The sequence below is a fragment of the Lepidothrix coronata genome, unplaced genomic scaffold (assembly GCF_001604755.1).
Source record: "Lepidothrix coronata isolate B3197 unplaced genomic scaffold, Lepidothrix_coronata-1.0 Scaffold327, whole genome shotgun sequence".
Lineage (NCBI taxonomy): Eukaryota > Metazoa > Chordata > Aves > Passeriformes > Pipridae > Lepidothrix > Lepidothrix coronata.
Window position 1 is genome coordinate 142,315 of NW_016690507.1, and position 23,514 is coordinate 165,828.

General features: G+C 53.5%; 2 protein-coding genes across 3 annotated transcripts in view; one reads left to right on the forward strand and one right to left on the reverse strand.

The window, feature by feature from the left end:
- TMEM161A (transmembrane protein 161A) overlaps positions 1–1,997 on the forward strand; it is a 6,565-nt gene extending 4,568 nt beyond the window's left edge. The window contains 4 exon segments of the mRNA XM_017838187.1: positions 5–148; positions 317–491; positions 580–676; positions 1,235–1,997. Coding sequence (XP_017693676.1) covers positions 5–148; positions 317–491; positions 580–676; positions 1,235–1,485 — 667 coding nt within the window. The 3' untranslated portion in view covers positions 1,486–1,997.
- A 6,537-nt stretch (positions 1,998–8,534) lies between these two features.
- The window catches only part of SLC25A42 (solute carrier family 25 member 42), a 20,365-nt gene continuing 5,385 nt past the window's right edge, over positions 8,535–23,514 (reverse strand). Inside the window, exons 2-8 of one of the 2 annotated variants that reach the window (XM_017838186.1) lie at positions 17,489–18,115; positions 15,899–16,010; positions 14,203–14,228; positions 12,137–12,303; positions 11,097–11,213; positions 9,976–10,127; positions 8,535–9,001 (exon numbers count right to left, since the gene is read on the reverse strand). In XM_017838186.1, coding sequence (XP_017693675.1) covers positions 8,676–9,001; positions 9,976–10,127; positions 11,097–11,213; positions 12,137–12,303; positions 14,203–14,228; positions 15,899–16,010; positions 17,489–17,833 — 1,245 coding nt within the window. In that variant the 5' untranslated portion in view covers positions 17,834–18,115 and the 3' untranslated portion in view covers positions 8,535–8,675. Of the gene's footprint in view, positions 9,002–9,975; positions 10,128–11,096; positions 11,214–12,136; positions 12,304–14,202; positions 14,229–15,898; positions 16,011–17,488; positions 18,304–23,514 lie in introns of those variants that run through there. The other variant, XM_017838185.1, reaches the window with a different exon arrangement.

Genomic DNA, 23,514 nt, shown 5'->3' on the forward strand with positions numbered 1-23,514 from the left:
ACAGGGGGGTGGTTTTTCTGACGGCTTCCCCCAGGCTCCTGCTCCACCTGATTTTCCTGGCGCCCGTCCTGGTGGTGGTGATGTGGGTGAAGCCCATCTCCCGGGATTTCCTGCTCCACGCGCCCATGGGCAAGGAGACGGTGCAGCTGTGAGTGGGACTGTGAGTGGGACGCGGCTCCACGTGCTGCTCCCGGGGCAAACTGAGGCACGGGGGGGGGGCCTCCCCTCCTCCCCCTGCACCACCCCCTGTCCCGGCAGACCCCCTCGGGGGCTCTGCCTCCCGGGATCTCGCCGGCAGCTCCCGTTGTTCCCGCAGCATGTCGGACTCAGCCTTCGAGAGCGCGCGGCTCTGGAGCATCGTGGGGCTGTGCCTGCTGCGCCTGCTCGGCGCCCGCCGCCACCTCCAGGCCTACCTGGGGCTGGCCGAGCGCTGGGTGGAGCAGATGAGGAAGGAGGCCGGGCGGATCCCGGCCCTGGAGATCCAGCAGAAGGTCGGGATTTGGGAGCTGGGGCGCGGGGAGGGGTTGGGGGGGTGGCTGTGCCGGGCTGGCGGCGACTGATCCCGCTGCTGCCCCACAGATCACCAGGATCTACTGCTACGTCCCCGTGGTCACCCTGCAGTACCTGGGGCCCGTCATCCTCACCCTGCACTGCACTCTGCTGCTCAAGACGCTGGGTGAGGAGCTGGAGGGGGCAGTGGGGGGGTCGTGGGGGGCTCAGGAGGGGCGGGAGGAGACCTGCGGGTCATTGCGAAGCCGCCAGCGCCCACCTTGTCCCCAGAGTCAAGATTTAGACCTCACAACCATCTACAGCTTCCTCCTGAGGGGCAGCACCAGCCTCTGCTCCCTGTGAGCAGGGACAGGACCCAGGGAACGGCTGGAGCTGTGCCAGGGGGGTTGGGATGGATATTGGGAAAAGGTTCTTCCCCCAGAGGGTGCTGGGGCACTAACCAGGCTCCCCAGGGCAGTGGGCACGGCCCCAAGGCTGCCAGAGCTCCAGGAGGGTTTGGACAACACTCTGAGGGACAGGGTGGGATTGTTGGGGTGTCCTGGGCAGGGCCAGGAGTTGGGTTGGTGATCCTTGGGGGTGCAGCTTGGGGCGTTCTGGGATTCTATTCCGTGACTGTCCCTGGTTTATGGTTGGCACAGACCTGCAGGGAGGGTGCTGGGGCTCTGTGGGGACGGGGCTGCAGCTCAGGGACCGCCCCCCCAGCCCTGTCCCCTCTGTCCCACAGGACACCTCTCCTGGGGGCTGTACCCGGAGCCCCCCCCGGTGTCCCCGGTGGTGGCGGCGCCGGGCCCGGCGGGCGAGGAGGGCGAGGACGTGCAGGTGGTGGTGCAGCAGATCACGGGCATCCTGGACTGCATCTTCACCCCCCCCTTGCTCCGGGGGCTCTTCTCCTTCCTCACCTGGTGGGTGGCCGCCTGCCAGGTCGTCACCAGCCTCTTCGGCCTCTACTTCCACCAGTACCTGGCGGGGTCCTGACTGGGGGGAGCTGGGACGTGTCCGTGCCCGGCTGCTGCTCCTGCCTTGGCCGGTTCCTCCCCCCTTTGCACGTGCTGGTGGCACCCGTGGACACGTGGGGGGATGTTTCTGCTGCCGGCTCAGGGCAGGACGGGTTTCGTGCCCGGGTCAGGGTGGGCATCGCCCGCCCTGTCGCCCGTCACCTCCGTGCCTGCTCCCACCCCCTGCAGCCCCTCTGCCCCCTCCTGACCCAGCGTGGGGACACTCCACTGCTGTGCCCTCCTCGAGGGCAGCAGCAGCTCCTGCCAGCCCAGGTTGGTACCTGCTGGGCAGAGGAGGTGGTGGGGACCTCCAGCACAGACTTTGGGGTGTGCTCTGCCTCGTGTTTGCCTCCGCCAGCTGAGGGTGTTTTTGTAGGGTCTCTGCCATGGCCAGCTGGGTCAGAGCTCCTTGGCACCATCCCTGTGCTTCCTGTGAGCCCTCAGGCCCAGCAGCCTCTGCCTTGGCCGGGTTAGGAATAAATCAGTGACCCAGAGTCGCTGCCATCCCAAAAGCTGCTGCTTGGTTTGCACTTTTGTGTCCCCAAAGTCCCCCCTCCGAGCAGGGCAGGGGGTCCCACACGTGGGTGCAGCTGCTTTTTGGCACCACGCTTGAGGAGGAGACCTCGGCTCACCCCAGCCCAGCTCAGTGCCTGTCCCTGTCCCTGTCCCTGTCCCTTCCCTGAGCACTGGGGTCACCCCGGGGCTGGTGACACCGCTCAGCCCCGCTGGCTGTGGGGGTGGGGACAGGGGACAGGGCCCCTCGTCCCTCTCAGCCGAGCTCTGCCACGTGGTGGGTGCTGGTCCAGCTGCATGAAACAGGATTAGCAGGTCTGGGCTGCTCAGAGAAAGGGAGAGGGGCTCTGATCCTATTTGATAGCCTTGTAATGGTCTTAATTCCCTCTTGCTAAGGGCCAGGATGAGACAGCAGCCCTTTGCCCGGTGTTAACTGGGCTAATCCAGCCCTCTCCTCCTCCTCCTCCTCCTCCTCCTCCTCCTCTCCCCTGAGAATCCACGTTGTGGACACGTAAATTTGACCAAAAAAATCACGGGGAAATCCCCATTTTGCAAATGCCCGGGGGATGCAGAGCCCGGCAGGGCACCAGGGACCAGCACAGGGGCAGCAGCAGCGCTGGCACCGCGGGGATGGTGCGGAGGGGGCGAGGGAGAAGCGATTCCCGCAGGGATCCGGGCGCGGATCTGAGCCCTGTCCCAGCCCGTGGCCGTGCCACTGAAAGCCAGCCCGGCCGCCTTGATGGCTCATTTATCTGATTTCCCGGCGGGCTGGGGCGGTTGCCAAGGCCGGGGGTTGCGCCGGAGTCAGACACGCAGACGGATCCTCCCCTGGGATGTGCCCAGACTGACCCTCCCCGGCGGGGACAATGACGGATGGAGCAGCCGAGAGCAGGAGACGCGGCCACGGGCTCCCAAACCGGGCCACAGCACACGCAGGGAGCGATTCCCACCCCCCTCCTCCACCCTGGGATCACTCCCACTCTTTGTACCTTGGTTTTGGGCCGGGCTGGGCTCTGCAAGGACCACGCTGGGGCTCCCAGGAGATGGGACAGGGAGGTTTTGTTGCTGCAGAGGCTCTGCTGGCACCAGGATTCAGTCTGGACCTTCCACCGGCCTCCCTGAGCCACACTTGGAGCTCTGCCTTCCCCCAGCCCTCTCCCATCCACACTGAGATCCCCCCACCACCCTGCAGAGCTGCTTGGAGCAGCCTGGAGGGAATTAGGGAGCAGCTCTCCCCAGAGCTGGCAGCCCAAGGCAATCCAGGGTGGATGGTTCCCAAACACAGGGAGCCAGGAAGCCAAAGGAAGGCTGGAGCTGGTCCTGCTCCAGGGAAGATGGACAGGGAGCAGCTCCTACGAGGTTCAGGGCAAGTCTGAGCCTCTGGGTCTCGATTTCCCTGGGGATACAATGGGACATCCCAGGGAACAGCAATGGGATACAGGGAGGCTGCTCTGGCAGGGCTGGACTTGTCCTCCCTGCTCTGACCTCCTTACCTTGCACTGCACTGGGTGCCACATCCACACCAGGCCTGGAATGCGGCTGGAAAACACCAAAACCCCCCCAGACTGGCAGCAGCTGGGGGTCCCCAAGCTGGGGGAAGCCACCAGGCCGTGGCTAAGCCGACAGTGCCACCTGCTGCCACCACACACCCGGCCCTGTGTCCCTGTCCCACACCACGGCAGGGCCTGAACCAGCCCCAGGGCTCCTTTCCCTCCTTCCAGGCTTCTCCCGACTTCCCTGCAAAGCCCCTCCCAACAAACCCACCCCGGGTTGTGGGACCCCCCCTCACCGTGGAACACGAGACACCCCCGGGGAGCCCGCGAGTCAATTCGATTTTTTTATTATTAAATATACATCCTCTCTTGGCACAAATCTTAAAATATATAAACATTATATATATATATAACAAAGTGTCTTCACTGCAATAAAATAGAACTCCAGATCCAAGAAAAGCAGTCAAAATCGACACACACACACACACACACACACACTGATGGTGAGGACACAAAAGGCATTTTAACAGTGTTTGTGCTAATAAATGCATAGACCACACAGGCAGTGAGCAGTGCTGGGAAAACCTGCAGGGCATGGCATTCCAGGGGGGGACAGAACAGGAGGAAACAGCCCCTACAAGATCCAAAAAAAAGGCTGTTTTGTAGGAAGGCCACCTCCTCCTCCTCCTCTGCCCCAGTCCAGGTGGGGAGAGCCCAGAATGTACCCCCAGCTCTCTGAGGAGCCCAGGAACCCAGCCAGGAACCTGGGAAGTACCTGCAGAGCCCAGGAACCCAGTCAGGAACCTGGGAAGTACCTGCAGAGCCCAGGAACCCAGTCAGGCACTGGGGAATCTCCCTGGGAAGGATCCCAGCACATTCCCTGCCCGCCCAGGACCGGCACCGGCCTCGCTCGGCGCTGCCACGTCACCTCTGCTCAAAGTCTCCCTTCATCTGCTTTTGGGTTAAAAGACAAGAGGGTGAAGATGGTGCTCGAGTCCTTCCAGGTGGAAGGCAAAGGGAAGTGCCACAGGGAGTTATGGAACTGCTCCTGGAGAGCTCCCAGGGAGCCCCACACTGCCCAGCCCGGGAGGCCGGGACTCCTCTCCCGATCCTCCCACCACGGTGCCACCGCCCTCCAGCCACGCCAGGCAAACAAGAAAGCCAGCTCAGATCCTGCCTCCCACATCCTCAAGTGACCCTCTGAGCTTCCCAAGCTCTTCCCGAGGAGGCACCTTCCAGCCAGCAGCCACTCCCAGGGAGCAAACGGGGCGTCCTTGGAGGTACCGCGAGGAAACGACACGGAGCAGCAGCAGCATCTCAGCTCCTTAAGGGAAGGAGCTGGGACAAGGGAAGGTGCTAAACTGGACAAAAAACTTCCAAAAAACCCCCTTCCTTCCTATCACTCAGTGCCTGTAAGTTCTTGGTCCCCCCCAGGAGCACCGAGGCCTGTGAGGGGGGACGGGGTCGGGCTGTTTGGGCGCTGCTGGAGAGCTGCAGTTTTGTCATTTTGGATGCATTTATTGGACCTGATTTTCTCGAAGTGCTAGTGCAGGGCTCAAGGTGCAGAAGCAGGAGGGAGGGAGAAAAAAAGCACAGATTCCTGCTTGGCTGTAACACGTTAAAGGAACGGCGGGAAACGTGACTCGGGAATCAAAAGCAATTCGAGGAGAACGAAATGAAAAACGGGGGGAATTGCAGCAGTAGCAAAGAAGTTCTAAAGAAAAGAAGGAGTAGAGGATATTCCTGTTTGACTTGTCTCCTTTCTCAGGGCTAAAGGCAAAGGACCTTCTTGGCCAGCACACAGAGAACCCCCCTTCCCAAAGCAGGACACCTGATTCCAGGCAGCAGAGAGATCTGGAACGTGTCTCAATCCATGCAAGGAATAAGAGAAGGGAAGAGAACACTCTGTTTCTCCTTTTCTACATTCAAATCGGAGAAAGGAACAAAAAAAAACCACCCCCACTATTTAAAACGACCCAAAGCAGTAACACACAGTTACTTCAAACACTTCTGCCCCAAGAAACAAAAGCACCAAAACCACCCCGGACTGAATCCAAAGCTCTGCCTCCGAACAAACACTCAGCCTGCAGAACTTGGAAAAACAGGTTTGGCTCAAATTCCACTGAATTCCAATCAGGTGCAGCTGCTAATTTAAGGAACAACTTCTCTTGGCCCAGTGCTTCCAAGTTTGGCTGTGCTTGTTCCTCAGCTCCAGGTTCTGGCTGCGAGGGGGGGGTTCCAGGCTCAGCCTCTTCCAGGGGATTCCCATCCACTCAACCCACTGGCTGCACTCCTGACAGGGCAGAAGATTCCCTGGGCAGATCTGCCCTCCCATTCGCTCCCAGTCACCCAGGAAATCCTTTCTCAGGAGGAGTTAAAGCACCTCTGTGGCCACAGGGGTTCGGTGACGCTCTGGGATGATCCACTAATTCCACGGAGCACAGGAAGCAGCTCCAGCCTGGATGCCACAGTCCAGCTTCTCCTTCTCCTCCTCCTCCTCCAGGGCTGTGCAGAAAGGAAGGAGCTGTCCAGGCTGGGAGGGGATGGGCATGGATTGGACACACAGACACACAAACAACCGCTCACACGCCTGGGAACAAGGATTTCCTCACCGGGCTGGACAAGGGAGAGACAAGAGCGGGATAACTGGGCTTCTCCATTGGAGAAAAGAAATCAGGAGCTCTTGCAAGGACCGAGCAAAGCTTCACCCGAGGGAGGAGAAGAGCTGAGAACACCTTCTGTCAGCAGCAGGAGCAAAGGACACCCAGAACTCAGGGCCATCGTCCCCACGGGCTCTCACCCCCCCACACTGACAGTTCTCTAATCACAGATCAGGGGCTGCAGTCAAGGGATGCCCAAATCACAATTTCTGGGCCTGGAGGCAGAAGTTACCGAGGTTGACACCCAGCCAGTGAAGTCTGGTCCGTCCCAGCTCTGGGAACAACATGTTAACACCTCAGTGTGCTGGCTCTGGGCCACGGCCACAACGTGCAAGTGGAGGTGCTTGATTCCTAAGGAAATATTTGGCATTAGAAGCAAGTTCTGCTCCAAAGAACAAGTGCAAAGACAAAAGAAAGGAGAAGGCTGCCTCTACCAGCTGTGCAATTACCTCCATTCCCATTAATCCGTGACACAAGGCTCAAGCTACAACAGCTGAAGTGCAAACACCGGGAAAGGACAGATTCTAATTTATGCCTCATTTTTCTTCTATACATTATGGACTGTGCAGGGCTAAGAAGGGATTTTTTATCTTGGTACAGGTAATCTGATTCTCAGGGAAGCCTGAAGTTTGCTCTGACCTCTCTTGCACTCCAAATTTAATAAGAGGAACGGATCACAGAACACCCCCACCCCCAAAATCTCCATTTCCCTGAAAACTGATTTGAAATAGAAACACCAAAAGCTTCTTCACCATTAATTTTCAAATTACCAGTGGAAGTGATTGGCACTACATAGATCATTTCTGAAGGGTCAGCAACTGGCTGTGGTGCCCAGAATCCCAAGGACCAAGCTGGTCCAGGAGAATTTTAGGAATGGGAAAGCAGGTGGGATGAGGTGTGGATTAACAAACAGAGGTGACACGACCTACACAGCAGGTACCCAAAGACAAAAAGGTTGTTCAGAAGCAATGCCAGAAGCTGGAATCAGCTCCCAGGCTGGTTCCACCACACAGGGACAGCTTTTTTTTGGGACAGCAAAGTCAGGTGTTTGTTCTCACGTGGTGCATAGAGCAGCAACAATAATACTGAAGGATAAAACTGCTTGAACTGTAAGGATGTAACACCCTCTCCTAGGGCATCAACACTGATAAATCCCTTGGAAAATGCTGCCTCCAGACTAGGACAACATGGAAGGGTTTGGGCAGCCCCAGAACGTGACTGCAGTTTGAGTCAATCCGGTTTGGGAATCCAGGCCCAGCCCTGACCCGACAACAAGGACAACACACACGAGAATTCCATTCCCAAAACGGTTCAGAACTTCCCTCCCCTGCTGCCCAAAGTCTTTGGTAATCTCAGAGGGACACCACGAACAAGGGGGATTTATGCAACTCAACCCAAAAGTGAGAGAAACAACTGGAGAAGGGCAGAGAAACATTCACCTTCCAGGACAAGAGCAGTGTCCTGTGGAGAGCACGCTCCCAGCTCGCAGGAACACGTGGAATTCCCTCCAGACTAACTGGAATATTGCACTTGGCAGGCTGCCTCCAGCTCACACGTGCTCTGGGAGCTCCAAACTGCCTGCCAGGAGCAGCAGCCGCCGCTTTCCCACATCCAGGGGGTCATTCCAACAGCACCGAGTCCCCTCTTCCATCATCCCCCGCCTCCTCCGCCCAGGGGGGAGCGGGAGCAGCACGGGTTGGCTTGGGAAGCTCCACTCCTGGCACCAGAGTCAGGCAGAAGGGGCGAGGCAGCTGCTTTGGAGGACTCAGCTCTGCGGGGTCGGAGGAATTTTGTTCGGGGTTTCCGAGGGACTCGAGAGGGCTCGTTAAAAAGGACCAAAAAAAAAATAATAATCATAAAAAAAAATAATCCAGGAAGGACAGGAAACCCAAACAAGGCAGGTGAGTTCTGGAGCTGCGGGAGGGCACAGGGGCATCGCTCTTCCTACAGGGTTTGGGACTCTTCCCCTGGCTGAGGGGGTGGAAGCACTACCTCTCCACGTGCTGCAGCTCACGGAGCAGGATCTGCCTCAGGTCAAAGGTGGTGAAGCTGATTCCCACTGTGTCCGAGGGACTCAAGAGGGCTCGTTAAAAAGGACCAAAAAAAAAAAAAAATTAAAAAAAACAAATCCAGGAACGACAGGAAACCCAAAACAAGGCAGGTGAGTTCTGGAGCTGTGGGAGGGCATCGCTTTTTCTACAGGGTTTGGGACTTTTCCCCTGGCTGAGGGGGTTCAAGCACTACCTCTCCACGTGCTGCAGCTCACAGAGCAGGATCTGTGGCAGGTCAAAGGTGGTGAGGCTGATTCCCACCGCGATGGGCCCTTTGAGGTTTCCGAGGGACTCGTTAAAAAGGACAAGAAAAAAAAAAAAATCCAGGAACAACAGGAAACCCAAACCAAGGCAGGCGAGTTCTGGAGCTGCGGGAGGGCATGGGCGAGGCGAGGGCTCTTTCTACACAGTCTGGGACTTTTCCCCTGGCCAGGGGCTGAGGGGGTTCGAGCACTACCTCTCCTCGCCCTCGCCGTGCTGCAGCTTGCGGAGCAGGATCTGCGTCAGGTCAAAGGTGGTGAAGCTGATTCCCACCGCGATGGGCCCTTTGACCCAGTTCATGCTGAGGCCTTTGTACAAGCCCCGGACGAGTCCCTCCTCCCTGACGATGTCCCGCATGGTGAGCAGGATGGAGCTGTAGGTGTGGCCCAGCACCCCGGCCGTCTGCATCCGCCGCCGCACCACGTCCAGCGGGTAGGAGGCCGACTGCCCGATGAGCCCCGCACAGGCCCCGAAGAGCAGCCTCTCCGGAGGGGAGGGCTGGGCCTTCCCGCTGTGATCTGCCAGGGAGAGAGCGGCAGAAGGTGGGAAACGGGGAAAAGGGAGCGCCCAAATCCAGCGCTCCCGGGGTTTTGGCCCCCAGTCCTTCCCGCGCCCGGGAATTGCGGCTTCTCGTCGCTTCTGCAAGACATGGTTTTCCTGCAGGTAAAGAGGCTCCCAGAGCTCCACAAGCCACTTTTGCAGCTGGCTCCAAGGGCAGGGAAAGGATTTGCACACCCGCAATCCAAACACCTGGAGTTGGCCCCAAAGTCAGCCCCAAACCTTTGCCTGCACTCCCTCAATTCCAACACCTGCAGTTGGCCCCAAAGCCACTCCCAAACCTTTATTTGCACTCCCTCAATTCCAACACCTGCAGTTGGCCCCAAAGCCATCCCCAAACCTTTATTTGTACCCCCTAATTGCAACACCTGCAGTTGGCCCCAAAGTCATCCCCAAACCTTTATTTGTACCCCCTAATTGCAAGGAGTTGGCCCCAAAGCCATTCCCAAACCTTTCCTTGCACCCCCTAATTGCAAGGAGTTGGCCCCAAAGCCATTCCCAAACCTCTCCTTGCACCCCCTAATTGCAACACTTGCAGTTGGCCCCAAAGCCATCCCCAAACCTTTATTTGCACCCCCTAATTGCAACACCTGCAGTTGGCCCCAAAGCCACTCCCAAACCTTTGCCTGCACTCCCTCAATTCCAACACCTGGAGTTGGCCCCAAAGCCACCCCCAAACCTTTATTTGTACCCCCTAATTGCAACACCTGCAGTTGGCCCCAAAGCCACCCCCAAACCTTTATTTGCACTCCCTAATTGCAACACCTGGAGTTGGCCCCAAACCCTTCCCCAAAAAGCAAACCTTTACCTGCCCCCCCCCAATTCCAGCACCTGGAGTTGGCCCCCAAGTCTCCCCCAAACCTTTACCTGCACCTCCTCAACCCAAACACCTGGAGTTGGCCCCAAGTCTCCCCCCCAAAAAGCAAAGCTTTACCTGCATGGACTTTCTTCAGCGTCTCGTAGGTGAAGAAGCTGAGCCCAGCGTAGGGGATCACCCCCAGGATGGTGGGGGTGAACCCCCTGTACAAGGTTTTCAGCCCTTCCTCCCGGGATATCCGGATGAAGACGTGGACAATGCTGCTGTACCTGCCAAGGGAGAGCAAAGCCGTGCTGGTCAGAGGCTGCACACCCCAGGAAATATTCCCAACAGCACTTTCTGAAGGATCAGCAATTAATTAACTGGGCCCTGAGCTCATCAGACAGCTCAGAAGGGATTTCAGCAGCAAACACAGACACCAATCCTGGCTCTCCCACAGCCCTTCCACCACTTGTGTCCTGCCTGCTGGATCTTTCTGGAAGCACCAAGTGGTCTCCTAAAGAACCAACACAGAGTTTCCAGCAGTGAGGTCTCCCAGTATCCATCTCCTTCCAGATCCAGGGCTCTGGTTGTTTAATCAGTGCTCAGAGCCCCAGCAATAAGAGGTTTATTGCACCAAAGGCTCTGAGCAAGAAGTGACCCAGAAAACGGGAATAAAGTCATCTGACCTTAAAAAAAAAAAATCCAGAAAATGGGAGTGAAGGCATCTGACCTTAAAAAAAAAATATATATAAATCCAGAAAATGGGAATAAAGTCATGTGATCTTAAAAAAAAAGAGCCAGAAAATGGGAGTAAAGGCATCTGACCTTGGAAAAAAAAAAATCCAGAAAATGGGAATAAAGTCATGTGATCTTAAAAAAAAAGAGCCAGAAAATGGGAGTAAAGGCATCTGACCTTAAAAAAAAAAAACCCACAGAAAATGGGAATAAAGGCATCTGACCTTGGAAAAAAAAATCCAGAAAATGAGAATAAAGTCATGTGATCTTAAAAAAAAAAACAAAAAAGAGCCAGAAAATGGGAATAAAGTCATGTGACCTTGGAAAAGATGACCCAGGAAATGGGAATGAAGGCATTTGACCTTAAGAAAAAAAAACCAGAAAATGGGAAAAAAGTCACATGATCTTAAAAAAAAAAAAAAAAAAAAACCAAAAAAAGGGAAAAAAAAGGTACCTGACCTTAAAAAACCAAAAGCTGTGCACTGTGGTGGTGGCTGCAGGGGTTGTTGTGAGGCACTTACATCTCCTTGGGCGTGACAGCCATGCGGGCACGGACCATGTCCAGGGGGTAGGTGACCATGGCAGCCGTGGTGCCCGCCAGGGAGCCGGCAATGAACCGAGGGAAGGGGGTCAGGGCCCTGCAGGAGGGGACAGAACAGACCAAACACATCACCTGGACAGGGAAACACCACTTTGGAGAATGGCTCTGCTCTCCCTGCTCCCAAATCCCTGCTCTCCCTGCCCCCAGACACCTTGTTCCTGACTCCATCCTTCCATTAATACCCCAAATACACCCTGTTCCCAACCCCATCCTTCCCTTTGCCCCCCAAACACACTATTCCTGACCCCATCCTTCCCTTTGTGCCCCAAACACCCCATTCCTCACCCCATCCTTCTACTGCCTCCCCAAACACCCTGTTCCTCACCCCATCCTTCTACCGCCTCCCCAAACACCCTGTTTCTCACTCCATCCTTCTATTGCCTCCCCAAACACCCTGTTTCTCACCCCATCCTTCTATTGCCTCCCCAAACACCCTGTTTCTCACCCCATCCTTCTACTGCCTCCCCAAAACACCCCATTCCTGACCCCATCCTTCCCTCAGGCCCCCAAACACCCTGTTCTTGACCCCATCCTTCCATTAATCCCCCAAACACCCCGTTCCTGACCCATCCTCCCATTAATCCCCCAAACACCCTGTTCCTCACCCCATCCTTCCATTAGCCACCCAAACACGCTATTCCTGACCCCATCCTTCCATTAATCCCCCAAACACCCCATTCCTGACCCATCCTTCCATTAATCCCCAAAACACCCCGTTCCTGACCCCATCCTTCCCTCAGGTCCCCAAACACCCCGTTCCTGACCCCATCCTTCCATTAATCCCCCAAATACCCTGTTCCTGACTCCATCCTTCCCTTGCCCCCCAACACACTGTTCTTTAAGCACACCACCCCGAGAGGGGCTGGCACAGCCCTGTGCCAACAGAGCTCCCCCCGGGGCAGCAGCCCTGCCCAGAGCTGCCTCCCTCCAGGCTGCTCCACGCTCTTCCCTCATCCTTACTTTCCCTGGAAGCCGTAGTAGCTCCCCAGGAGCTGCTTGTACTCCTCGTGGGCGCAGAACTGGATGGCGGCGTAGGGGACCACGCGGACCATGGTGGCCGAGTTCCCTCTCCAGAGGCTCCAGAAGCCCTCGTTGAGGTAGGTGCGGTAGATGAGCCTGTAAGCCTCCTGCAGGACACGGGGCGAGCAGGGGGTTACCCGAAAAATCCCGGGGGAAGGGGTGATTGTCACAGAATCATAGAATCATAGAATCATAGAATCAGCCGGGTTGGAAGGGACCTCCGAGATCATCCAGTCCAACCCTTGATCCAACCCCGCCGTGGTTCCCAGCCCATGGCACTGATGCCACATCCAGTCTCAGCTTAAAAACCTCCAGGAATGGAGAATCCACCCCTTCCCTGGGCAGCCCATTCCAATGGCTGAGCACCCTCTCTGCAAAGAAATTCTTCCTGATATCCAACCTAAACCTCCCCTGACACAGCTTCAGACCCAGCCCTCTTGTCTTGCTGATGGTTGCCTGGGAAAAGAGACCAACCCCCCCCTGGCTCCCCCCTCCTGTCAGGGAGTTGCAGAGAGTGAGGAGGTCTCCCCTGAGCCTCCTCTTGTCCAGGCTGAGCCCCCCCAGCTCCCTCAGCCTCTCCTCACAGCACTTGTGCTCCAGTCCCTTCCCCAGCCTCGTTGCTCTCCTCTGGCCCTGCTCCAGCCCCTCCATGTCCTTCCTGAGCTGAGGGCCCAGAACTGGACACAGCACTCCAGGGGTGGCCTCACCAGTGCTGAGTCCAGGGCAAGAATCACTTCCCTGGCCCTGTTGGCCACCCTGTTCCTGAGCCAGGCCAGGATCCATTGGCCTTCTTGGCCCCCTGGGCACACTCTGGCTCCTGTTCAGCTCCCTGTCCATCCCCACTCCCAGCTCCCTCATGGTTTGGTCTAGGCCTCTTCCCGGCAACCAGGTGGAAACCAAGGAAGCACCTATGTCCCAATATTCCACGCCATTCTTTAGGTAAGTAGGAACATAAATGGAAGCTGGAGGAAGTTAGTTGGCCAGATCTCTTCCGGCAAAGTTGGAGCTGGTCTTGCTCGTGTGGGAGTGAGGCCTGCGAGGCCCCGTTGTTTTTCCGATTCCAGAGGAAAGATTTGGTGGAGCGGCTTTCCTTTTCTTAAGGTAAGTATTAAGATTTTGGTTTGATAGCTCTTTATTGCTTGTGTATATCTGTTTTTTGGGGGGGTGTTGGGAGTTTCTTTCTTATGTGTGTATAGTTTTTGTAATCGTATATAAGTGTAAATACATATATATATATATATTGCTTTGGTTCTGTTATTTTAGGTTTTTTTGGTGTTTTTTTTTTTTTATTTCTCTCTTCCCTTTCCTTTATAAAAGGGAGGAGGGAAGCCCTTCTCCCTCCAAACTGCCAGGTTCCCTCCAAACTTCCCAGGTCCGAACTGCCACGGCAACCCTATGGATCAACCTCTCCAAGCGACCCCGACTGCTCCGTCTGGGACACAGCCAAGCAAGGTACAGGGAAGAGTTTGCCATCCCAGACACCTTCAACTTCCCCTGGGCTCAGAGCCGGGCTGGTGTTTGCACAAACCCTTCCTCCACCCCAATTCATCTCCTTAGGGCGAGGCAGAAACGTTTGGGTTTGCACACACAGCCCAAATGCAACAAAAAAACCCCCACCCCACAGCAAGGTGTGATAGAGGTCAGCTCCCAGATTTAATTCCCTATAAATGCTGAAATAAATCCTGTGGTGGTGGGGGGGGAAGAAAAAAAATCACCAGAGAAGGTCCCAAAAACAAGCCCTGAGTGATGTCACACTTAATGTTGGGTAAAACCCGGAGTATGAGCAAGGACTGAGCCCCTCTGTGCCACCAACAATCTGATTAAAAACTGCCCTTTAATAAACAAGACTACTCCCAGTCTTTCCCTCTGTGCTTTTCACTGAGTCCTCCTAATAAATCCCAAGCAAGAAAGTTAAAAAAAAAAGGCAACCAAAAGATGCAGTTGGAGCTATTACTGCCATTAATCAAACACTTCAGGGCAACAGCAGACAAGACACATCACCTCACCTTGGCAGAAAATCTTTTTGAAGACACTAAAAGGAGGGGAAAAAACAAAAAAAAAAAGGAACATTAGGTCTTGCAATACATTTAGATGGATCAAATATAAATAAACATTTGGTAAATAAATAAATCATAGAAGTGTTTTATCTGAGGGATAAAAAGAGAAGCAAAAGAATTAATGCAGGAGGAAGCAGGGATTGTTTTATAATAAAGGCTTAACACTGGTAACCAGCACAGAAGTTGGGAAAACGTTCAGTTCGTGCCACACACCACTGAAACAAAGGAATAAATACAGAATTAATTCAAACCCCAATATTTCAGCAGAGCATTTCCATGCCCAGGCTCCAAACCAAACGTGGGCCCAATTAAGCGGCTGCTGCAGCTTCTCCCTCACTCATCTGAGACTTGGAACCTCTCGAGTGCATCCAAGGATCACATGCAAATGCATTTTCACCACCCTGCTCCTTTATGCCATTCATCACTTTTGTTTTTTTTTTTTTTCTTTAGAAATAAACACAATTGTGATGGAAAAGAAGAAGCTCTTCTCCCTCTGCCACAGGAAAATTCAGAGAATTGTGGAAGCCCAGGAGGATTTGGGTTGGAAGGGACCTTAAAGACCATCCTTCCACCAGCCCAGGTTGCTCAGAGCCCCATTTTTCAGTCTCTAGTTAAGGGACAACCTTCCTCCACTCAATAACCCAAAGCAAAAGTGTCAAAAATAGGAAATATCCAGGTAATATCCCAAAGGTGCTTTGCCCCTGCTCGGACAGGGAAGAGCAAGAAGCTAAAATATCCATTAGGAACTAAGAGATTGCTCAAATGGGAACATTTGAATCACATCCTTTGCAGGGAGTTGGATGGGCCAAAGCAAACAGGTATTTTTATAAACGTGGCCTGTCCGAATTCCAGGGATTTCGGGTCAGCTGCTGACCCAGCCCAGTCCTGTGGTTCCATCCCACATCTCCAACCTGGGATGAACCAGGGGGTGAGCTGTGGTGGGAAAGCAGAGCAGGTCCTCCCTGCTGCACCAGCATCTGCTCCCAGGGGCAATCCCAGCCCAGGTTTTAATCCCCCTGATCCACATCCCTGCTATCCCTCAGCCCTCGCTGTGTCCACAGGGAAAATCACACCAAATGAAAGCCAATCCCAAATTAAATGCCAGCCAGGGATCAGATTAAACCCACCCAATTCAGTTGATCTGGGACATCAACCAGCTTTAAAATTCCTGCCTTTACCAAATGTCTCCTCAGTCAACAGCCTGTGCTGTTAATTATCCCTCTGGGATAATTAGTGGAGCTGTCAGTCCCTGCACTGGGACAGGGGGACCAAACAGAGCCCAGGATGGGGCTGAATCCCAAATCCTGCTGAACACCTGGCAATTTTCTGTTCCAAACAGACGAATTTCACTTTCTGTTCCACAGTTCAGGGGTTCCAAGGAGGGCTCTGCAACACAAACCCAGGGATGCAGCTCCTGTGCCTCTTGCAGTATTTCCATCACTAACTTCAGCTTCCCCCAAACCAACTCAGCTTCACCTGGGGCAGGAAACTCCAACCCCTCGATTCCCTGCCTCCAGTGCCTCCCCAGCTCCTCCTATTCCCCTTGGAGCACTGGAGAACAGGCTGGCTGAGCAGGCCAGGGGTGCTGCTTTGGGTCCTGCCAACAATAATTAAGAGTATTTTTGGAAAAGCCCACAGGACTCACCTTGGAACATGATTTTTGTCCTATCCAGGGGAGCCACTGCAGTTTTAGCAACAGCACCAGCCAGTGCACCAGACATCAGGGAGTTGAGCACTTTCTTCTTCTCCTGGTTGTCCTGGAACAAAGCATTGTTCAGCCCTAAGCACAAGGAATAACACTTCACCTCTGCTGCAGCATTTAACCCCCCCTTTCTCCAGGATTTGGGTCAAAATGCTTTCCTAAATTTCTAGCACAGTGAATTCCTGAGCAGATCAGGAAGCAAAATTCCAAGATCTGCCACCTCCTCCCTTCTCTCTGTTATTTCTCCTTCTCAGAGCTCAGCCACTCCCTCCCCACCATTTCTCCCCAAGGTTCTCCCAGTAACACCCAAGCCCTGTTCCCACATGGTTCCCAAGGATAAAACCAGGCAGGTTTCCTGCTCTGCTGAATGGGATGGCAGGGGGTTTGTTATTGGCATTCCTGCCCCAGCTCATGTTTATAAAGCAGCTCTTTTCTCCCAGCACACAGACAGGGAGCAGGTAAACGAAATCCAACACTGTGGAGGCTCCAGACTGTGACACGAGGCTTAATGTGAGCTTCTGACACGCTCTGTGTGGCTGTGGAGAAGAGGAGTTAACATCTCCCTTTTTTTCAGAGCGTTTCACAACTAAAAAAGTTAATGTTTGTTACCCAAATCCCTGGATTTCCCCTCCCATTTCTGCCTGCCCGGGGCTCAAGGCAAGGGCAGCCACGTGAAGGTGAACTTCAGCCTGAGCTTGGGGCTAAACCAGACCAAGGTTCAGCATCCCCTCCTCTTCCAGGGCTTCCAGCAAATCCAGCAGCAGGAGCAGCAGGAGCAGGGACACCCAGGCTCGTGGCCCTGGTCCCAGCTCTGCCAGCAGGACACAACAAGGGAACCCAGCCCTGCCTGGCAGTGCCAGCGACGCCTCTTCCCAGGGGGATGGAAACTCTTGGCTCTCCCCAGAGGAACACAAGTTACACATTCCAGGGCTGGCACACACCCTGCAGCTCTGCCAGCACCCCTGAGCTCAAATCACAGACTGCCTGGGGTTGGAAGGACATGAAAACCCATCCAGTGCCACCCCCTGCCACGGGCAGGGACACTTCCACCAGCCCAGGTTGTTCCAGGCCCCATCCTGGCTTTGGACACTTCCAGGGATGGGGCAGCCACAGCTGCTCTGGGAAATCCATCCCAGTCCCTCACTACCCTCCCAGGGAAGAATTCCTTCCCAATATCCCCTCCACCCCCACTCTCTGTCAGTTTGAAGCCATTCCCCCTCGCCCTGGCACTCCAGGCCCTTGTCCAAAGTCTCTCTCCATGTTCCTTGTAGCCCCTTCAGGTCCTGGAAGGCCACAATCAGGTCACCCCAAAGCTTCTCTCCTCCAGGCTGAACAACCCCAGCTCTCCCAGCAGAGCTGCTCCATCCCTCTGATCATCTTGGTGCCTCCTCTGGGTTTTCTCCAGCAGCTTCCACGTCCTTCCTGTGCTGGAGACCCCAGAGCTGGATGCAGGATTCCAGGTGGGGTCCCAGAATCGCCCCCTTCCCCTCCTTCCCACGCTGCTTTTGGCTCCCCAGCCCCTCGTGCTCTCACCTCTGCTGGGAGATGGGCTGCTGTGACTGGCTCCACATCCTTTGGGAATTCCACTGGACCCTCTCTCACACCATTACCCATTACCAGTCGCGCTTCCAAGGGGGCAGAAGAGTTCTGGCTCCTACATGGGGAATAAAAACCAAGGAAAAGCGTCAAAAATAAGGAATATCCAGGTAGTGAAAGCACAGGAAGGACTGACACGCTCCCAGGGCTGTTTCCAGCAGGAAACCCCTCTCCAAGCTCCCAAGGGAAGAGCATTTCCAGGATCCTCGTGCAATTCCTTTCCTTTAAGGTGTAAAGGGATGTGTGGGGGGCACTTTGGTGCCACATCAAACCTGTGTCCATCACATCCACCCTTTCCACCCCAAGAGGAACTCAGCTGCAAGCAACACCACCAAAATACCCCTCATTTCCAGGGGGAGGGGTCAGGCCCTGCCCTGTCCTCTTACAGGCAGGATTTTGGTTGATATCTCACTGCTGAGCAACCAGACATTGGAGGGGGCCTGTGGAAATTTAAACCCCCTGCCCTGGAAAAAGGGGGGGAAAAGAAAACAGTCCCAGGAGCAAGTCCCCAAAGCCTGGCAGGAGCAAGTGGAGGTTATTTTAGGGAAGAGAGAGATCCAGTGGCTCACACGTGCCAGAAAGGCTATTCTGGTGACACCAGGGATTCGACCTGCAGCAGCACATCAGTGATTTTAGGGCTCCCTCTCCTCACAGCTGCACCACAAAAAGCAGAAATACCGGCCAGTTGGAGCTGCAGAGTGTAGATGCAGAGAGAATGCTTTAAAGAGAAGCTTTTCACTTGTTTTTAGCTTTAAATTTCTAATATTTCTGCTTTTTACGGGGTGACTTTTTTGCACCACGCAGTCACTTTTTTTTTTTTTTTTTTAAATTTTTAAATCTCCAGAAATGGGAAGAGCTGCAGCTGGAAAAACCCTGGGGCAGCACAGAGAGGTGGTGAACCCGTTCACAAAAGGGTCTGTGACAACAGGGAGCGGTTTTCCGAGCCACAAAGCTGCTCCAACAGCCCCAGTGCCACCCTGGATTCCTTCCCAGGAACGTGCTCTCAGGAAATCTGAATTCCCAAACAGATCCTGTTCCCCAGTAAGTCACTTCACTCCTGCTCCCTCTGATGCCTGGCTTGGAAAAATCACCTTCAGGCTCCTTTTTTCCCCCCTCCTTTTTAACAATCTCCAGGTATTTTCTGCTTGTCAGCACCTTTCAGACTTGCTGACCTATTTTTTCCCCCCCTCCTCGTGTCTCCCATAAATTAGTGCCACCCTTCCCTCTCCAGCAGATATTAAAGGCAAAGCAGAGGCAGCTCCTGCATCACCAGTTTGGGATGATGGATCCACAAACACGCCTGGGCACCTTTAATGCCAAACATCCCAGGATCCCACACTGGTTTGGGCTGGAAGGACCTTAAAACTCACCCAGTCCCACCCCCTGCCACGGGCAGGGACACCTCCCACTATCCCAGGGTGCTCCAGCCTGGCCTTGGACACTCCCAGGGATGGGAAATCCATTCCAGGGGGGAACTCCTTCCCAATATCCCATCTCTCCCTGCCCTCTGGCGCTGGGAAAAGCCATTCCCTCTTGTCCTGTCACTCCATTCCTTGCCCAAAGTCCCTCTCCATCTTTCCTGTTGGCTCCTTCAGGTCCTGGAAGGCCACAACCAGGTCACCCTGAAGCTTCTCCTCCCCTGCTGGAGCTTTGGGAAGACACAAACCCACGTGTTTCCAGCTCCTGAGGGGGTTTTCCAGAAAAAAGATGTCGCTCAGAGGGCAATAACTCCAAATTTGAACAAGAAATAGCACCTGACACAACCCAAACATCAGCAGTGCTGGCACCCAGAAGGTTCCCCTGCAGAACTTTGGCCCTGTGAACAAAAGCTCCCTCCAGGATCAAGCCCAGGGATGATCCCATGACACAGCAGAGCAGAGCACTTAATTATTTTGAAGAGCAGTTAATTATTTCTCACTGCTACCTGCAGTCATTTCCCTCCCCTTCTCGCTCCTCCTTATCTCCCCTGCTTGGGAAAACTCACTGTAAAATTAAATAAAGCCTTTCAGCCAAGGCACCAAAGAAATCACAGGTGGAGACATTTCCCCTCCCTGGCTCCAACAAAGGAATGTAGGTCACGATATCAGATTTATCCCTGCCAAAAATAACACACAGACACACACACACACACCCCCCTCACCCCCCAAAAATAGAAATCGTGCTAAAGGGCTCAGGGATGCAAACCACAACTTTCTTTGAAAGATTGATTGAGAAAGAGATGCCTGAGAGGGGATTTGCAGAACTGATGTTAAGCCCCTGACTTTATTTTGGGACAGGCACAGGGATGAGGTGCATTCACCCCACCATATTGTCTTTCAGCCCACTCAGACATGTCCCCCTTTTATTTTTAGTGCCCTGAGCTCACAAACACCTGTTATATGCCCAGTTTTACACATTAAACTGTCCCACATGCTCTGCAGAAACACAGGCTCTAAACATGCAGAGGCTTCGAGGTAAAAATAGCATTTATTTATTGTTTTTTTTGCTGAAGGAAAGCAAGGCAGCTGTATTTTATTTTGGGCTCTGATGCCAGGGAGTTATTTTGACCAATAATGCACATTTACTGGAGCCACACAGAACAAAGGTCACGTTCAAATCCGAAGGGTGAATTTAAAGTTTTGGGGGTGAATTTGTAACACCAGACATAATTTTGTATCACCCTGACTGGCTCATTAAGTAATCCACTGAAAGCCATGTGGGTATTTTTTTTTTTAAATCCCTGTATTTCATCCTGCTCCCAACACAGCCATTCCCTGTGTTTACAAAGCCACAGGCAACCAGGAAAAAAAAAAAACAAACAAACCAAAAAAGCTGTGGATTAGATGTAATTTTTTTTATGACACACCACTGGGTTATTTATATGGGAGTTACACAAGGCCCTGTCACACATCTGGATCCCGAGGGCAGAGCAAACCATTCCCCCCAGGAATCAGGCAGGAAAACCTGCTGGCAGAGGGGAGTTTGGAAGTGAAAGGGGTTTAATGAGTAACACACTCCGTGCTTTGACACCAAAATCCACCATCATTTATGGACAGGGCAAAGCACTTCCTGCACATCCAGCAGAATAAACTGCCTGGATCAACACAGATTAAAGATTTCCCAAACTGGGGAAAAAAATAGGGAAGCTCAGGCCCCTCCTCCCTGGCACTGGCATCCCAGAAAATTGAGGTTATTGGGATGGCAAAGCTCTGCCTGGGGTGGCTTTTCCAGGTCTATCCCGGTGTTCCAACAGCTCCAGGAGCACCTGGGCACTGAAACAACCTTCACTGCCCATATCCCAGGGGATGCACAAAGGGTTTCCCCTTCCCTTTTCCAAGCTTTCCGTGGCATTCCTGGGCAATCCCACATTGTCAAACTGCCAGAGAGGGTGAGGGTTCCCAAACACCAACTCTGTCCCACATCACTCCAGCCACGATGCTGAATTCCAGCTATTTAATTTGATTATTTTTCTAACCATATTTATTTTTCTAACCATATTTTTCTAACCACGCTTTAAAATGACATTTGTCATAATTGTTCTTGAGGGTTTTTTTTTTCCAACCTCAACAATTCCGTGACCACCGGAAAACACGTTTGTGTGACGCTCCCCGGTGGAATTTAGACCTGTCCCAGAGCCCTGAGATTTCTGAGGGAATTATCATCTCCCCAGCAAAGCAGAGCAGAGCAAAGCAAACAGCACCAGCAGCTATTTGCTGAGAAATATTTGCTTTTTTCCCCTCCTGACAACCCCAGAGGGAATCACCGAAATAGTCCCGAGCCCCGTGACAGGGAATGGCAAAGCTGTGGCCCTGATGCTCACAAAATTCACTGTATTCAGGAGAAACTGGGGCTGAGGGGAGAGAAAGCAAGGCACAGACAGAAAATTAAAGGCTTTTTAAACGGAGTAATTGGGAGTTGCTGCAGCAGCACATCCCACTCTCAGCTCCCAGACAGGACACACAGTTCACCTCTGGGGCATCATCTCCCTTTCATTCAGGTAAAGCCCCCTTGTACAACTCCATTCAGACATTCCAGCTTCCCTCACTGCTCACTTATCCAGCTCCTAACTCCTTTTTTTCCTTTGGTTTATTATGTCGTTAACGTGGCTAATGAAAGCACGTAATTAAATTAGCAAAGAAGGAGAAAACCCAGAGAGCTCCTGCAGGAAGGTTCACACATTTTCCCAGGCAGGCTGAAGTGACCCAGGGAAGTTGCTCAATTAGGTTTCCCTTCAATTGTTGTTGTTAAATTGAGCAATTGAGTCTGACGGAGAGAGAGAGATGTGGTAAAAACTGAGATTACTGCAGCTTCAAAATCACCCTTGGAGCAAAAGCACCACAGGAAATCACAGGAAAAAAGGGCTGAAACGCTCAGAACGGGATGAACTCCAACCAGATGGGCCCTTGAGGTCCATCTTTGCCTTCCAGTTTGATTAAGCTGTTAAAAATCAAGCCCAGGGGTGCCCTGCAGCCCCAGCTCTCCCCAGTCACATCCATCTCCTCACACACAAATCCAGCCCCAAAACATCAGCTGTGAACACTCCAGAGCTCCCCTTCCCCTAAAGGCCTGGACAGAAACCACTGGAATTATTTTTAGGGAATCACTGCCCAAAAGACTCCCGAAATTACAGTACCTGGAAGAGTTTCATTTTCTTCCAGCCTTCCTCAGCTTTAAAGAAACCCTCCCCCTGCCTCCCCCCGGGACAAACCCCAGGCCTGCCAACAAAAACCCGGGACAAAGATCCGAATTCTTCGCGTGGTTTTGGACGATCTGACCTGAATTAGGGCACTGGGAAATGGTTAAACCCCAAAGCCCTGCAAGAAAAAAAGGCAGCTGATTATTCCTGGAGCCTGGTGTTTTTGAACAGAGCTGGGAAGGAGCCCCAGAACAGAGGGAATCTTGGCAAGGAGAGACAGAGCTTTCATTCTTCAGCTGCTGAGAGGAGCCTGTTGCTGGGAACACCTCAGCTGTGTTTTCCACAGCCAAAAGCTGGAGAGCTGCTCTTATCTGCCAGGCAGAAACCAGCTTTATCTGAGGGAGGGCAGAGCCCTCCAGCCAGGGGGGGCTGAACCCACTCCACGGGTCAGGGAGCAATTCCCTGCCTCCAGGAGAAGGCAGGAAAACAAGCCACCCACCCCACAACCCCTCAGCCTGGACACTCCTCAGAAACCCCTCCTCCGAGGTGATACCAGGAGAAAACGACAATAAAATATAAAACTACTTCAACACACAATCTCTGCTCTAAAACACCCCCACCACAGCAAAAACCCCCCGAAAAAAAAAAAAAAAAAAAGGGGGGGGGAAATAAGGAATTAAGATCTTCCATCGGGAAGCAGGATGAGCCACAGCTGTGCCAGGAAGGTGCCATTCCCTCAGGGCAAGGATTTCCACCCTGGTGGAGCCCAGGAGTTCAGGAGCTGCCCCCTCAGTGTGTGTTGTGCTCACTCTGCCTTAACTTTGGCAGGATTTAAAGTCAAGCATCACCTCTGCTCAGCCAAAACGCTGCAGGTTTCAGCTCAGTTGGGTTATTCTGGGGGTAACTCAGGTCCAGCAGCACCAACACAGACCTTCACCTTCGTGCAACAACAGGGAGCAGCAGATTTAAAGCACAGCTACAGAGCAAAGAGCTCCTTAAAACCTCATTTATTTGGTGGCCTGGAACAAGGTGTTTGCATCCCAGTTCATCTCTCCACTCCAGACAAAATGTAACACCCTTTCCCAAGCCCAGGAATATTGATGGATCACCTGGAAAACGGCACCACAGGGTGAAAAATTGGTATTGGTTGTAGGGGAAGGGCAAAGCTGAATGAACTTTCCTGTCACTGGCAGCAAAGTTGCTCGAAGAAAATCATTCCTGGTTCCTGAAGGTTTTTCTCCAAACCTGTCTGACCTGTACCCAAGCCCAGGCAACCACAGGCTCAGGGCTGGGGTTTTCTGTTTTATGCAACCTCGTGGAGTGAAGCTGAACACACCAGACACACCTG